The following is a 17,680-nucleotide window of genomic DNA, read 5'->3' on the forward strand; positions in this document are numbered from 1 at the left end:
CATAAATGAAACATTGTGGTGCTACAGAGACGCCCCAGCCTACAAATAATATTCTCCAGAATATTATATAAAGAAACATGCTTGGTACAAGACCTGACAAAAATCACATCATCATTTATAATTTTTTCTGTGAAAATAAAATGCAAAAATGACCATTTCAAATGAAATCCTGACTTGTATCACAATCGCAATATCTTCAAAAATAATCGCATCTTTTGCATATCGTTCAGTCCTAGTTTGAAGGTGTTATCTGTATGAATTTATCCGTACATATTTGTGTGACAGGGGATGGTTTGGGGTGAGAGTGACAGCTACAGGTAAACAGATTGAACTATCCCTTGCACTATAATCCCATCCCAGTGTTGCTGTGACCTACCTCACTACATCCCCTCCATTCATGTAAGGGCAGACCAGGTAAACCCCAGGTAAACAGTAGATTCCCACAATCCCACTGTCTCAATAACAAGTGTGTATTGTAAGCTCCACTAATCCTTCAGTACGAATGTGCCTGAGTGAACTTAATGTAACCCCACAGAGACAATACAGCATATTTGTCCGTTTCTGATTCTCTCCACAGACATAATACAGTCTGAACTGTACTATTCAGGCCTTAAATCAACAAACTGCAGGTGAACAGAGACAATAACAAAGCCTTATTGTGGTGGCTACATGGTGTTGTGGCATATCTGCCTGCCTGCTTGCTGCTACGCTCTAATCCCATGAGTCCAAGCCTGTTTTAATGATGTCATGGCAGACAGAAGTGCTGATGTTGTCCTTAAGACTTGGTGTAATTAAATTACTTCTGAGAGGACAGACAAACAAGTCAGACCTCAGCGCCGCAGATTATCTGTTTCGAGAAACGTTCTGTAGTAAAATCCTTCGGCAGCATGAGACACCACTGATCACATCCTTTGCGTGAATATAATGTTTCCCTCTAGCATTTGTCACTGTCGCACTGAGGCAAATCTGACTCACCGTGTCAGCTGTTGCTGTGGCTGTTACATTTTTTGGCTACGTCTTAGTTTGTTAAGAGAAGCTGCCCACTATTACCTCAATCAGCCTACGCAGAGTGAGGAAGGCACCTCAGCAGGTTTCCAAGAAACGATGCTCATTATCATTCGCGCTGTGTTCATCATCATCACACACTCACCAGTGGTACTGCTAAATGGTCTCCAGGAGGGACCAGTTCAAAAGCAAGGACTGGCAGTAAATATGGTCCTCATGGGGCTTGTGCGTACTGTATGTCCCTCTCATATGGGAGATCACATGGTAGCAACCTGATTACATATGGGCAGGGGTCACGCTCTAAGGACAAGATCTTCTCAGGAATAAACACCTCTGCTGTATGACAACAATCTAGGCCCTGTCAGTTTAAATATTTTTATACAGCTTCAATTAATAATCCATGTCTGTGGTCTAATTTTTATAACATTTTTATATATGATATATATATATATATACACAGAACAATGGTTCTTTGCTTTTAGACAATCTACATTCTGTTCATTCAGAAACATTCCTGTCATGGTTTACTCTAATGGAAAATAAAATTAGCATAATGGCTCCATTCAAAGCAGCTTAGTTGCCAAATAAATCAGAAAGCCATTCAAAACCGGTCAGGAAAAAAGACACAAGAAGAAATAGAGTGAACACAGTCTGGCATAATGCTGTTGGTATTATCTGTTTTCAAATGTCAACATATTAGATGACTGAAATATAGATATGATTATCTCTGTTACAGATGAATCTACTCATTACTTTCATAATGAATTGGTTAATTGTTTGGTCAGCATTTGTCGGCAAATGGCAAACGCTGGTTACAGAAAATATTCCCAATTGAAAAGCTGCATCCTGTGAGTTTTAAAACATTTCTTAAACATTTTCTTATACAATTTGTTAATTGATTAGTCATTTCAGCTCTAACAGACACATAAGGTGAACTAATAGTCCTTGAAGGTGTGTCATATGGGAATTTCAGCAAGCAATGCAGTGATGGCCGTAGTACACAGCAGTTAGTGGCAGCGACAGAAGTAAGCAACAGCAAGCCGGTAGCAGCAGCAGCAGCGATATTTTAAAATCAAACAACATATGAGTGAAGGCTGGTGTGATGGTTGACGTGTTTTAGCTGGCTGGCAAATTAACAACAGCAGCAACAGATGTCAGCAGCAGTAACTATTATCAAATTGCAGTCGGGTATTTGTTTGTTTTATGTTCGGTACATGTGTATTTAATTGGCACAAAGAGTGGCATTAATTACTTTTCAAGACTGATCTGATTGAAGATTTGGATCTAAGAAATATCAAAAAATCCTTCTAGATAGAAGAAATAAAATAAGTTATCCTCAGTGTGTCCCTGAAGGAGCCGCAGTGTGTTTTCTCAGTGATTTGTTGCTTGTGGTCACTTGGAGCTAACGTATAAGGTAACGCCGACATCGACCTTGACTCTCTCTAAGGTCTTGCAGTTTTCTGTTGGATGACGATCTCATGTTATCAACTAAGAGCCAGTCGTGTGTGAATTCTCTTTTTGCTGGAACATCATAAATACTCAAATCTATTACCCTTCTCAGAGGCACATCTTCCTGAGTTCTGACTCCTGTAAGATACTGTCTCCTATATTCTTCAGTCCATCAGTCTTTTGTGTGTTATTTTAGAAGAGCTGGGGTGTTTTACAGGCAATTTCCTCCATACTGCATATGTGAAAGAAGTTGTTTAAAGCCTTTTGTGGCTCCAGAGGAAGCAAAGAAATCTGATTAAACCGTCTGTGACCTGATGTAACCTGAAGACTACAAGTGTGAAGATGAATAAAAATCCGGGGGCGTGGAGTTTTAAAGAAAGTAAACTTACCAGACCTCTCATCCCTGCCCGAGGCTAGTGGCTTGAGGCTACATTAGCTGAACTGTCACCAGTCAAGTTGCATTGTGGGTAATGGGTGGCAAATATTGACGAGGGAGAAGAATGTGTGGAATATAAAAGATTAAGAGATTTAATAACTCTCCATCGTGAGTCTGACAATTTCATAGGAGTGCTGAATATGTGGAGTGGTTTCTAACTAATTAGCTGAAAATGACAACATAACTCTTAGATAAATCCATAACAGAAATAATTATTACTGGCTGCTCTAATTCTGTGTTAGTGTGTGTTATCATTCAAGTCATACAGACACACTGAGATACTGAATTGCCTTCAGCACAAATGTTTTATGTTAGAACGGTTACACAACTCTGCAGTTGTTGATGTCCAATTAAACCCCGGGCGAAGCGTCAGCCGTTTGCTTATGAAAGAATTTGTAGCTCTCTATGAGTCGTCAGAAAGGTCACCGTCTTTGCGTCGGATCTGAGTCATCCAGCGTTCGTTTACAAATTAAACGTGACATTTGAGCTTCACAAATGAGCTGTTTTTTTTTTTTTTTTTTAAAAAAGGAGCTGCTGGCTTTACCGAGGTCCCTGCAGATACCTTATCTGTGCAGCCTTGTGACAGGCAGGAAGAGGGCTCTGAAACAGAGACAACAGCCCTCTCCCACACGCACACACACACACACACACTGACCCCCATCGCTCACTCACATGCACAGAGGTGAACAGGATATTGACACACACACACACACAGAGCAGTAGAATAAAGGATGGCCATCTCACCTGGTCGTCCACTCTGTGGGCCACGATCGTAGCTGCCTCCTCCTGTTCAGCATCGCTGAGGGGTCGAATCCTCAAGGCAACCTGCGGGCACACAGAGTGAGTTCAGTCGTCCTTCAATTTAATCGACACAGAGATATTCAATTTACTGAAATTACAGGTTGGAAAATGATGGGGAGAAATGACACTGACAGCACATAAGAGCGCTCTGGCTTATACAATAAATGAGCTCTTCTTTACAAAGGAGTCTGTATTGATGTAGTTGTAATTGCAGATGCAAGAAAGCGTTGTTCAGGAAAGAAGTCTGGTTTATTTGTCAGTTGCAGTGTAGGTGGGAATAAGGGAAACTCGACCTTTTCTAAACATCAAAATAAGTTTACAAGTTGCGAAACCAAGTGAATATTTTTTTCTGAGGAGCTTTGTCAAGTCTCAGGAAAATAACCCTTTAAGGTCTCAACAGGATCATTTTACCTTGAGATTTGAAAAGGGGATGTAGATTTTTGAAAATGTGGTCATATAATTAAGTAGGGACAGTATAAACAAAATACAGAATTGCATTATGGGAGGTTTAGGAATGGAAGCGTTAACAGGGACTAAAAGTCTGGATATCTTTGCCTCTGCATCATCGATTTTGACCATTTTTTCAAAAGAAATTTCTCAATAAATTTGGGCAGCTGCAATACAACAACTGCATGAGTAATCTTTTAAATGTCAAGCACAAGATTTTTTTTCCATGCAACTATAAAAATAAAGAACAGTCATATTTAGAGGCCCTTGGGTTTAAACCAAACCCTGTTTGGTGGTTTTTTCTTTAAGAATTTTGCTTATTATCCTCATTTTGACATGTTTTTTTTTTTCTATCTAGTTTCCAGCTACACAGTCCAAACACATGCAGGTTAGGTCGACCGGAAACTCAATTTGCCCTTATATATAAATATGAGTTTAAATGTGTTTGACTGCCAATGTGTGTTAGCGCTGTGGCAGACTTGTGCCTGGTCTAGGGTGTACCCTGCCCTCTGCCCTGTGCATGCTGGGATAAGTCACATGCCACCAGTACCGTGAAGGTGATGGAAAACAGATGGATGAATGGAGGGACTAATATTATTCCATTGTCCATTTTAATCGCTTAACAGTCTAATTATTGTCAATTCGCCTGCAAAAAGTATGACACAAATTATAATGATAACATATTATCACAACACTCATCTCAAATGCGAAACAGACACCTGTGGTTTTAAAGGCTAAATGAGCCTTTCCTGGATAGCACTTGGCAGATACACAATTGAACGATTGAATTATTACATTAATACACTCATTCAGAGTCACCCTGATGTTAGATTTTCTCTCCCTGCAGGATTTATTTCCATGGAGTAGTAAAAAAGGCTTTTAATGGGAGAAAAATGGGATGAAACCAGACAATAGCAATCACAGCAGTGGAGGCTGGCTCGCATATGTAAACATTAGGAACAACTCAGATGTACACACCGCAGCATGGCTGGGTTTTTCTGGGGTGTTTGTAATAATAATAATACTAATCCACCTTAGTACCACAAGAGCAACAGTGGTAGAATAATAAGGTCTTCCCTCTGTCAGTACCCTGTAGAAAGTGCATTACATGCTGGACAAGAGAGAGGCCAGGCAATTGAAACAGCCACTTCAATAATTCAGATATAGGCTGCAGAACACAGTGCAGGTGGTGAGGGGCTGGGAAAACGAACATATAACATCAATAGGGCTGCAGCTAATGGTTATTTCTGTTATCAGTTAATCTCTCCATTAGTCCATTAGTTATTTGTCTGTAAAACATCAGAAAACAGTTAGAAACTCCAATCATAATGTCCAACCGCACCAGGTTGAATACCTAAAGATATTCCTTTTTTTATAATGTAAGAGTGAGAAAATAAGCTGGAACCAATCAAATGTTTGGCATTTTTGCTTGAAATATGACTGAAATGATCAATTGATTATCAAAATAGTTGCTGATTTATTTTCTTTCCATCAACCAAACAATTAATTGACCAATTGTTTCAGTTCTTAGCACCAACAAGGCAGTCTGTTAGGAATTACTGAAAGAAACATTTAGTTATTTAAAAAAAAGAAAAGAAAAGAAAATACACTCACTGGACACTTTATTAGGTACACCTGTACAGTACAATAGAAATGTTCTGCTATAAATCTACTTTTATGAAACCTATAATGTTCAGAGGTGTTAAATAAATGATATGTTTGTGAGGTCATAGTGGGTGGCGGTGTTGTACTGGTCTGCATTTTATTCAGAAGTGTTTCACATCAAATTCTGCCACATACATGTATGTAAATAGGAAGGACAATAAATTAGAAACATCTCTCAGTATAATATACCACCATCTTTAACTATGGATAAATAAAAACATACTTCAATGTACACATTTCATACAGTCAACAAAAACTGACCAATAGCACAATAGAAGTGAAGTTGGTGTACCTAATAAAGTGGCCACTGAGTGTCTGAGGATATTTGGAATAAAAAGCAACATTACAAAGGACAGATAGTAACGTTAGTGTAAACTCACAGTAAGTTGGTGGTCCTTTGAGTCCCCCGTGTCCTTCATGGTCACTTTCGGTCAGAGAGAAGGATAATGAGCGTCAACAGCAGACGGGATACTGGACCATCCTGCTCGCTACCTGCCGCCACCCCCTCTGAAATAAACCACCTGCAGCTCTCCGTACACACACTCAACTCCTCGCGGGCTTTGTGTAGCTGCTGTAACGGTCTCTGACTGTCTCTGCGGAGTAAAAACAGGAGCTACCAACGAGCTCACAGCTTTCCCGTCGTGTCTCTCTTACTTCACGACCTGTTGTCTCACTATCAGTCGAGTCCCAGCTCAATTCCCCCTTCGTGCTTCAAAGTGCGTCGACGCTCCGCCGTTTCTCATCGTGTGTTTCCGCTCAACAGGTTAAGAACACGAACACGAGCGGAGAATTTACCTGGCGGAGGCAGACAGGAAGGAGAGCCGGAGAGAGGCAGGTAACACCGGCAGCAGCAACAGCCCACCTGCTGCGTTCACTTCCCTATCCCTGTCTGTCGCTCCTCTCCGCTGCCCTGCTGCTCTGTGTGCGTGTGTGTGCGTGTGTGTGTGTGTGTGTGTGTTGTCCCTGGAGATCCGCGGAGCACTGGTGTTAAGCTGGCTGTAAACAATAGCACTTCCGTTTCTAAAATAAAAACGTGTGGGCCTGTCTTTTTCATTGCTTAAATAAATACATAAAAAAAAAATATATGCTACACAAAGCAAATTATATGACCTGGATTTATTTTTTTATGAAAAATAAAAAATTAACAAATCAAAAATTAGTTGTAAGTGTTGGCTGTTCATGTTTAATCTTCTACCTTTAGAAGTTTTCCAACCCAAATTATTCTGTACTGCAGTCAACCACAACAGCTTCTCATGCAGAACAACAAGCACATTAACAGTAATACAGCTTGTACTGAGCAGCACTGTCTGTAACACTATGCTGACATCTGCTGGTAGAAATAAAAAATGACCTTACTGAGACTACAGTTACAGTTTGTTGTGGCCACCAGGTGAAGATCAAAGATATTTAATTAAAAACACCTGGAAATGATCAGATACACGCACCAGTCATTTTGGGGGATCAGTTCCTGGCGGTTTTTTTTCCTGACGGTTTTTCACTTGTCTCCTTTCATGAATATGATGATAATAAAGTCACCAAACTCAGTTTCTTGGCATACTGTAATGATCTATCAATGGCAAAAAAAAAGTCAGTGTTGAACATACATTGGTTATCTTATTTTGATGCTCAAAAAGCAATGACTGATTGAAGTGATCTATGAAATGCAGTGTTCATAAACTGAATGAAATACTACTGCAGACCACCGCGGACGTGTTTTAAAACATAAAAAATACTCTTCTTTGTATAAGTAGTTGTCTGATATGGTTTTTCTACAAAAATATTCAATCACGTAGTTAAAAAATTCTTAAAATCACATCCACACCTTTTCTCTCTCATCATTGTCATTTCATAAGTTTAACTGTTTTCCTCTCTCACTGGACAGCCCACTCTGAGTGAGTGTGCACTGGAGGGTTCAAATTCCATCATTGTCATTGGTTCATTCATTGACCATTTATTTTTTATTCTTGATTCATACAATTAAGAAAACTCTGAATATATTTTTGAATAATTAATATTAGATTTTTGATCGCACAAATGTCAGGTCAGGAAAGCTGTAACTAGTAAGTGTGTAGGAAGTGAATTTTTCCACTTATGAGCTCAGATAAATCCCCTTTAAAGACTGCATTTTTTATCTTGTGAGAAAAGATACTGTGTGAAGCAATGGGTGTGGATTACACTCTCCCATGTGCACCCACCCATTAACATCCAACAACAAAATGAAGACACAACAAGATGTACCCAAAACTGGTTTATTCAACTCACAAGTAGACCCCACAGTCTGAGGTCACACACAAAATTAAGCACCACTCTCAGTGCCTGTGGTGTAACATGCTGAAAGAAACGACACTTAACAAAATCAGTATTAATAAATGACACTGCATGTATTAAATCCCTACGGAAAACCACTGTTAGTTAGTCCAAACTGTTTGGATAGGTTGTTTTGATGAAAATAGTTACCTGAAAATTCTCATTAATTCTAGTTAGAGCAGCACAGCTTCCCAAATTACGGCAGAAATTACAACTTTATTGTATTAGTTGAATTAGATATGCAGAAAATATGAATTAATGGCCCTTTAGAAAATACAAAAGAAGAGTGATCCTATGTGACATTGCCACAAAAAACTAGAAAAAATATATAAAAAAATGGCACATTGTTTAAACAAAAATCAAATCAGAATAAGACAACAGTCTGTTATTGTACAACTTATTTACAGAAGTCGTGGTCTCAAGGTCACGTCTCCAGAGATTCAGAAACATAAAGCTTCACTCACAGGTGTGTCTGTGTATGAATGTAAATAAATTATATATCTCAGCAGTACCTCCTGCTGTGTGCTGCCAGTGCAGGGGTTGTGCTTCACAAATATCAAGCATGAAGCATAACACATAGAAAATATTATGGCATGTTTACATCAGCTGTCATGTTCACATTTTTTTTTTTCTCTTTGGAGACCTGAATGTAAGTTGTCAGAAGTGATGCACATCTCCTTTTCAAAGCTTTGCAGGGCTGTAGATGCAAAACAAGAGACAATTCATTTTAATTGTCTTTTTTTTTTTCTTATCTTATTGGGAACATGTTGCTTAGTTTTACTGCAGTGAGAAATTAACCCTCAAAATTGCTTCTATCACCGGTGTTTAACCTGAAGTACTCAGGTACCCACAAACGGTCGTCACACCTTTTCCCCCTCGATGCGTGAGGCTGGTTTATACAGTTCATGTTTCAAAACTTGTGTCAGGTAGCCGAGGAACACAGTGGATTAAGATTAAATTCTTCAACAAAAGGATTTGGGGCAGAAAAGTGAGATTAATCATTTATGAGCGTACCACACATGGAGAACAGTACAGATACGGTTCATTTGTCCTGAAACCACACAGGCTGGAGTCCTGGACAAACTAGATGTCACACTGTTCTTTGTGATGCTTGGAATAGCCGCACATTCCTCTCTTGTTGAAGGTGTGTGCGTTTGTGTGTGAGATGCTGTTTCCCTCCTCGGGCAGACAGAGAAGTCTATGCTTGGAAGTCGTTCCCAAAGTGTCTACTCTGTTCCTCGGTCATGGACAGATAGGTGGCCCTCATACTGGGGGAGTACTGTGGATCAAAAGACAAACACAAAGACACGCACAGGGAGAAGATTACAGGTGGATTCTGTGGGTTGATAGTGAGATTTCACACATATGAACTAATCATCAGCTAAAAAAAGGAAGAAAATGTCATGATGGGTTTAAAGGAATAGTGCACTGAAAACCGGTCTTTGTAGCATTTAATTCTCACTCTCTGAAGGCCTGAAAGGTTATTCTGAAAAGTTGATGTCATCAGTTTGGATTTACAGCAGTTACAGTGGATTATAATGGAGATCCAGGAATGTAAATGTAATAAAATACACAGAGATTTCTCAAACCACTCCCGCAGCATAAAACACTTCTCTGCTATATAACATACAGAATGAGCGGACTATGCTGCAGGAGTGGTAATGAACATTGTGACACATTTTGGCAAACTTTGCAGTAACCCTGGTTCTATGAATAATGACCCTCAATACTCAGCCAAAATATTTCTGCAGCAGCACAGAATACTGTCAAGTACCAAAATCTGGCATCAGATTCTTATATTCAATATTTAACATTTGAGAACTTTTCATTCTTTCGTTAAATAAAAGAAAGTAGAAAAACTTATAGAATATTTCCCAGGTAACTGTTGCTATCGGTAGTGAAACTCAATGCTAGTATCTTAAAATGTCAAACAATACCCAGCTCTAATTGTAACTGCTGTTAATCCGGGCTAATTATAGTTGCTGCCTTCCATAAAGCAGTAAGCTACAGACTCTTAGGGGCCTACAGCAGTTGAGTATTTGAAGCTAAAATTATAGATTTTTTAGTGGAGTTTCCGTGAGCTAGTTAAACTAAACTAGCTCAGTGCATAGATTTGGAGTTTGCTAAAAGAAATCAATCCCTTACTAAATGCACAATTTGCTTATTTCCCACACTTTGACATTAACAGTAATACTGGCACCATTCTAGTTCTCTCAAAACTCTAATGAAATAGATTCTAAAGTGCTACAAAATGCCTGGTGCTAAACACCTCATGGCACTACAAGCTACAGGACTGAATGACTGGAGCAGGACTGCATGCACGGGGGCTAACTGTGAGTATAACTACAGTACCACCCTGTGAACACCAGGGGCAGACATCCCTCGCTAATTCAGTAAAGACTGTCTGGGATGAGGACAACAGGTTGGGAGTTTAAAGCCATGCCGAACAGGAAAACTTCACAGGAACCAAACAAAGTGATGTGAGGGTGAAGGAGAGGTAAAAAGACGGAGATGCAACAGAGGAAAAGTGTGTGTTTGTGGGGTGGGGGTGGGGGTGGGGGGTGTGTGGAGTTAATCCTGAGGAAGAGTTGAAAAGACTTACTCTGTTTCTATACTGCTGAGAGTATATCTCCAAAAGTTGATTAAAAGAAAGAGGAAATATAGAAATGAAAGATAAAAAACAAACAAACATACACATGACAAACGGACAAACAAAAAATATATAAAAGAAGCTGTTAGCGGAAGACTACTGCATGGTGCTGTACAGTTGTAGTCATGAGGGAGACTTTAATTATACATTACTTGCTGGTATTAATTAAGAAAGAAGTCATAAGGCAAAGTACATCACATTTTTCTGGTCCAGTTAGAAATAGAGGCTGAAGGTTAATGAAGATGATGACTGACACGAAAGCAATCTTACTTTTTCTTTTTTGTCTACAAAAAGATATACTGTGGTGAGATTGATTTTATCTATGGATTCGTATTTATTTCCTTTCAGCGAAATCAAACAGGTAGACCTAATATATCCTTTTATAAAAAAATAGTATATTATGATTAAATACCTGCAGAATGCTGTTTTCCGTTACACACATATACAGCAAGCTATACACGTATGTGAGGCTGTGCCCGATGAAAATTTAATCCAAAATGATTCCATTTTTATCTCCCTCATGTAACTCATGTATGACAGGAGACAAGTTGCCCAGTGGGGGGGCAAACGTATTCAATAAGGAAGAAAAAGCTTTAGTGTCAACAGTGAGCGAGTGTATGGGTTAAGACCCGTGTCGCTCTCTCTTGGGGATTTGACCTGAGAGAGGCTAAACGATGTTCACTTCATGATTAAATATTAACTACATTACTTCTCCTCTCCTTGCTTTGGTGCTGTAAGTCAGCCTAGTGTACGTTATGGAGGGCAGAAAAAGGCACAGTGTGCAGTGAAAGAGTATCTCATTAAAAACCTTTGACAAATCGTTAAAAATAAAAAAAAAAAGTCAAGGGAAGGCTGTTAAATATGGCTTCACATTTGAGTGATGTTAAGATGAACTTTAAAGGAGGGAAGTTGCCTGAGTCACTGAGTTCAAATATAATAATAAATATAACCAGGACCTATAAGTAAGGACAACTTCCTGTGCTTTGAAGCTTAAATCTTTCTGTTAGCTCAGTGGGAAGTGACATCATAGGGAGGACTTGGCCTCCGGGACCCAACGCACCGAAGGGGGTGGAGATCCTCGTCCTATCAGAGGCACGTTCTCGTACCGTGGGTTCCCCCCAAACAGAGCGGTCTGGTTCCTGAGAAAGAACGAAAGAGGTGACTCAGAAGCTGTAGGCATTCTAGAAATCGCATTTTCACACATTTTTTTCCGTTCACTCACATGTACTCAGACATGGGGGCGTTGGAGACAGCAGGGGCGGGCGGGTGCAAGCTGTTCTGGCTGCCCATGCTGCTGCTGTAGCTGCAGAAGCTGTGCATGTTGGTGTGATTGGGGTTCTGAGAGCCTATCCTCCTCGCCCGTGGGTTGAACGGGTCCTCCTCGTCGATGTCGTCGTAATCTTGCTCCCTACAAGTGGAGAGAAACATCAGCAGAGAAGCCCAACGATTGGCTTAGTCCAGAGGCTTTAAAAACTGTGAGGCGGGAGGGTTAAAGGGGAGATACTGTGTGTGAGGTGAAAAGGACAAATGCATGTCAGTTATTGTAGTTCAGCCGGCTGATTTGCCTACTATCAATGCAACACATGGAGACAATTAAGCTACTTCCTCTCTAAGTCACATCTCCTCTCTTCTTCACAACTCAGAAAATCTCAACCCACAGACAAAATACACAGATTCAGCGTGGCCTACACATATCATTATCGCTGATGCCCATAATGAATAAATATCAATAAACCTGCTCACGAATCATAGAAAAACAGATGCTCTTTACTGTGTAACTTCACAATTTGCCTAAGAATCATCACAGTTTCTTTACTATCAAATTAATCCAGTCATACTTGTCTGTGCATCAATAGGTAAACTGTAAACAGGAACTGCTACTAAATAATTTGGCATACATTTAATGGTGCCAATTTGCCAAAGTATAAACAAATAAAGGCTTCAAATGAAAAAAAAAACAGGGCTAAAGTTGTCAATGAATGCCAAAATTATAATGCCTAAAGCATTATGGGAACTGTAGTTGCAAAATTTAGAGCCTGATGATCCCCAAAAGTAAAAGAAAGAATAATATTAGGAGAGACAAAATCCATTATCCATTTTTTGTTGGACTATCAATGTTGTTTTTTGTGGGCTTTGTCTGAACTTAAACTGCAAGAAGCCACGGGTTCCTTTAGTACAGTATGAATATCAGCTTAAAGAGGATTAACACTTTCTTGGCACATGCGTTTGATCACAGTCAACATTTCACTAACACTTTTTTTTGACAGATCTGTGTTATCAGTGTACGATAATGCAGCTGTGAGCAGGGACTCTTTCAAGTGGTGGAGTGGAGCACCACTCCAGGAACCTCTGAGATTTGCATTCACACGCTCTGCTGTCAGGAAATCAAACCAAATAAACAGACATGGACATGATTAAAAAGATAATTATTATTATTAATAATTTGGTTGTTTCTTATGTTAAAAAAAACCCATTGCCTTTAGGTAGTTTATATCCCGAGTGCTTTCAAAACAGCCTCTGCTCACACCTGCATGACTACATGATGATAATATAAATGACAATGAAATAAAGTTAATGCCATGTGAAAAAGGGGAAATTGATCTAATATTATGCTGTGCTTTTTGTAATAGTAAGTCTGGATGGATTACAAGATGCAAAATAAGCTGAATGGTGCTTTAAATGGATGAACAGTAATGTTTCAAAAGAAAGTATGTTTACATGGAGGGAGCACACAGTAAATACAGATTAATGCCAGTGAATTATCAGCTACTCTGAGAAGGTATTTTGCAGTCCAAGACCTTGCACTCACACAACAGAATTTGCATTTGTGGCAAAACAACTGGGCTCTTGTACAATTGTGAAAAAATATTCACACACATGTACGGCTTGGCTCATACAGCACAGAATGTGATGCTGCATAGAGATGGGTGCAGGATGAGGAAATGAGGGCGCTCAGGCAGGCAGACAAGCAGAGAACGAACTGACCTGCAGGCAATTTGTCTCCATGCCCTGGGAATGGCACACAGCATGACAGTGAAGGCACAGGCTGCAAGGATGGAGAAGAGGCAGAGGTAGAGCACACCCTCCACCCCGTCATAGCACACCCCCACCATCGCATCCAGGTAATCCTAAAGAGGTCAAACGGAACATAAACACAAACGAAACAGCAAACGCACGGTCCGCTCCTATCAGCCGACTCTTAACTGCCATGTTTGAATTCACGGCAGGCAAAATGAGGCGGAGATGAATGAACAAGCACTTAGAGCACTGGTGTGTGTGGTCTCCAGGAAGACATTTACTTCATTCATATCATGCACATTATTCATGTAAACCGCACTGCAGTAACAAGCAATACTGTACGAGTCAGACGGTGCAGGAAACTCACACGAAAACAGAGAAGAAGAAGTTGATCTTGTTAAATTTCCAATTCTTTCTGTTGTGCCTCTCTCTGCTCTGTTCCCAGCTCCACTTTCAGTCTTATGCTGAAATCCTACGTGGCCACTTACTCTCCTGTTGACCTAGTTGTGCTGCTGTGATGCCAATTAGGATGCAGTGTACGAACCTTATTGAGCCCCCTGCAGTCCAGCAGGGCGGTCAGCTGGTGCAGACTGGCCTCTGACGAGTTGAGCAAATGCTGGATACCCAGTAGGTCTCTCTGTGGAGAGGTCACCGTATCACTGAAAAACACTTAAGCACCTTCTAATCCTACTTCTAAAATAATTCAGACTGCCAAATACTACAGAACAAGAGTTATAGCGTAGTGTTTATGTGGGAGATACCTCAGCTGTAGGGAACAGAGGTACAGCAAACTGGAGCAGACTCTGGATCTGAATCTGCATGGTGGTCAGGGATCTCTGGAAGATGGTCAGAGGCTGCAAAAAAGAAAGTGAAGAGCATGCAAATGAAGGAGCAGCATTGATCTTAATGGAGTCCTAAAGGGAGAGTCGTAATGGAAGAGTGAGCATATAGCATGGAAAATAAAGGTTAACAAGTCTGGAGCTACTGCCAAATGATATGATGTTCATGTTTTCTAAAAGAGTATGTAGACTTTGTGTCCTTTCACAAACTGATAACATATGGATGAAAGCATAGTATCCTACTTAACACTGTAAATTCATTTGTTACTTTATTTTATACAGACGATCCAGATAAATTGATGGCAAAAATAACAGTTGGCAGTTAGCCTTGAATGCTAATAAGAAGAAGTTTGATGTATTAAAGAACATGTGTTCAAGACAAAATGCAAAGGCTAATGCATCACTGTAACTACAAAAAGTGTGACATTGAGAAAAAAGGGCTCTGCAGTTTAAAGGCTGTGTAGCAAATGTGTACAACAGCTTTGTAAGCAGTAAAACCGTAACTTTGTACAGCTGCTGGATTTAGCTGCTGCCTTATTATGTAGTAAAACAAACTCAATTGAAAGGATGTTGAAGAGTCAGAATTTATTTTTCAATTTCAGGAAAAAGGTTGGAAACGTTAGGTAAAAGGGTAAGGTTAATTAGCATCAGCTAAGGCTGGCTAGAGTGCAGTCACGGCTAGCCTAAGCTGAAGCTAATTCACTAGCCGGAGTTAATTAATGTTACTGCTTTACATGTTATTTACTTAAAATTGCACGACATATATAATATTTTTTATACTGTAAACACAGGTTATTTTGTTAACTCAGTTTTGGCTAAATATTACTGCATTTTGGGATTTTTAGGGGAGTGAGCTGATAAGATATCCTATCACTACACTCTGTAGCATGAGTCGGCCATTGTAGTCATGCTGGTTGGTGTGCCCACCAACAGGGGGCAAAATAAGCCTCCACATTCAACACAATATAACTAGATAATCACATCCTACCTGACAGCCAGCACCTTCTGCACTGTGTCTTTTTTTCTTTAATTAACAACCAAGCACAACCGTAAATATATTAATCGTTCACAACTCCAAGTAAAATTGTGTCTTCACAGTCACACGACCTAACAAGGAGCCTGGCCTGTGGCACAGTGTTAAATTGAAACAGGATATGGTCAATTACCTCAACTATCCATAAATGTAATTGCTTTCCTCTGATCTGAGTTTTTTTTTTTTTTTTTCTGGATCAGGATGACTGTCCATAGTCAAACTGTTCTCTGCCTCACAATCTAATGGCATGAGCAGATTTAGCTTCTTCTTTTATTTTTTACTTTAGTTTTGGCAAGCTTGTTCTGAGTCAAATAAAGTAAAAGTAGGACAGAGAAAGTGGATGGAGGAGGACAGTAAGAAAAGGCGAAGAGATGACGTTAATAAGAATAGAAAAAAGAGCTGTGGAACGAAGAACAGTTGAAGCAGGAATGATGTGAGATACAAGAGCACAGAGGGCAGAACTGCAAGGCGCCACTGCTGTTCAGGCTAAGAATACATGAGGGCGAGAGAGTGACACAATAGAAAAACTGAAAGAGGGAGAGAGAGCTTGTATGTTTGCAAGTCAGTGTGAACTCCTGTAGCTGCGAGCTTGCTTGTGAACCTTGCACCTGTTGGGTATCTGTGTGGCAGAAAAAAAAAGGTGTGCTGACTTTGTTTACCAGACAGGGTGATAGTTGTCTGCCCTCTGCTGCTGTGCTCTTGTTATCCTCAGGGCATGTCCACAAAATTCAGATAATAAGATCTGAGCTCTGCTGGGCCAGGGCTCGCAGAAATTGACTTTACCACTGACATCAGTCAGCAGGGAAGTCAGTGATGTGATCCAAAACCCCTGCTCTGTTTCTCTGAACGGAAACCTCAGAAGAGCGGGAAGAGGAAGGTTAAATTGCTTCATCTAATCTGCAATTTTATAGACTTCCCCTTGGCGGCTTTGTGTCACCTCGGCATGTTTTAGCTTGTTTGCTTGATACATGCCAAAGAATGAAGAAATACAAGCACAGAGGAAGAAATGGCAATTCTGTAACTTCTACTAGCGAGGTGTGAGGTGAGAGTAGGATGCAAGTCAGACCGACAGGACCAGACAGAGAGAAAGAGCTTGACAAAGATGAGGCTCGAGGGGCAGGGAAATGAACTCCCTACCCGGCACTGATGCTGTGAGTTGCAGGTCAAAAGACATCTGGACATTCAGCTTCAAACTGAGCAAAATACGTTTGATGGATGAAAGTTTTTAGACATTTTGGCAACATCAACTGTTTTCTCAACAGTTTTTAAAGACATCTTTTACCCTTATTCTGATAGTCACAGTGAGAGAGAGAGAGACAGGTAAGTCAGACAGAGAGAGGGAGGGCATGATATGCAGCGAAGGGGGTCAGATTTGAACCCAGGCCGCCTGCAGTTATGACTAAGCCTTTTTCATGGTACATGCTCTAGCAGGTGAGCCCCATCTCAACTGCCTTTAAATGACAATATTTCAATATGTAGTTTATTTCCTGCTTTAACTCTAGATTGGCTTTAAATGAGGTTGAAACAATGGCTTTATGTAACCTATATACAAACAGACTGTAGCCACTGGGTATCAAACCTTAATACATCCTGAATAATGACCAACATGTGGTCGAGCATCAAATTTCATGAATGATTGAATGATCGGCCGGATTCCTACGCTTGATTATGTAGATAGATAAATCAGATATTTCCTAATTTAAATCAGGAAACCTTCCTTATTCAATCTTATTCAGGCAAAAGTCTTTATGAAACACGCATTTTAATCTTTTTTTTTTTTTAAACAAAAACATCAAAGAGATCAAAACTTGTTCCAAAGTAAGATAAAAGTCAAATTCAGGTGTATTTAGTAAAAACATACTGGGAGCCTGTAGACTTACTAATGTGTAGTCAAATTGCCGGAAAAAATGCAGATGGCATGACATCAGTGTCCTCAGTTACAGATTCGCCCCTTGCCTAATGTCTACAAAATACTAATATTTCAGTCACACTTAGCCGTGTTTTAGCCTTGACACATTAAGGTCTTATGA

General features: G+C 39.9%; 2 protein-coding genes across 3 annotated transcripts in view; both read right to left on the reverse strand.

The window, feature by feature from the left end:
• The window catches only part of kif19 (kinesin family member 19), a 36,647-nt gene extending 29,891 nt beyond the window's left edge, over window positions 1-6,756 (reverse strand). Inside the window, exons 1-2 of the mRNA XM_023431263.2 lie at window positions 6,184-6,756; window positions 3,635-3,715 (exon numbers count right to left, since the gene is read on the reverse strand). Of these exons, the coding sequence (XP_023287031.1) occupies window positions 3,635-3,715; window positions 6,184-6,222 (120 nt within the window). The 5' untranslated portion in view covers window positions 6,223-6,756. The remainder of the gene's footprint in view (window positions 1-3,634; window positions 3,716-6,183) is intronic.
• A 1,282-nt stretch (window positions 6,757-8,038) lies between these two features.
• The window catches only part of ttyh2 (tweety family member 2), a 61,682-nt gene continuing 52,040 nt past the window's right edge, over window positions 8,039-17,680 (reverse strand). The window contains exons 9-15 of one of the 2 annotated variants that reach the window (XM_023431359.2): window positions 14,540-14,632; window positions 14,323-14,415; window positions 13,746-13,888; window positions 11,983-12,168; window positions 11,821-11,899; window positions 10,713-10,739; window positions 8,039-9,389 (exon numbers count right to left, since the gene is read on the reverse strand). In XM_023431359.2, coding sequence (XP_023287127.1) covers window positions 9,309-9,389; window positions 10,713-10,739; window positions 11,821-11,899; window positions 11,983-12,168; window positions 13,746-13,888; window positions 14,323-14,415; window positions 14,540-14,632 — 702 coding nt within the window. In that variant the 3' untranslated portion in view covers window positions 8,039-9,308. The remainder of the gene's footprint in view (window positions 9,390-10,712; window positions 10,740-11,820; window positions 11,900-11,982; window positions 12,169-13,745; window positions 13,889-14,322; window positions 14,416-14,539; window positions 14,633-17,680) is intronic. The other variant, XM_023431360.2, reaches the window with a different exon arrangement.

This window comes from Seriola lalandi, unplaced genomic scaffold (assembly GCF_002814215.2).
Source record: "Seriola lalandi dorsalis isolate HSWRI2012SDOR001 ecotype SW California unplaced genomic scaffold, Sedor1 jcf7180002054920, whole genome shotgun sequence".
Lineage (NCBI taxonomy): Eukaryota > Metazoa > Chordata > Actinopteri > Carangiformes > Carangidae > Seriola > Seriola lalandi.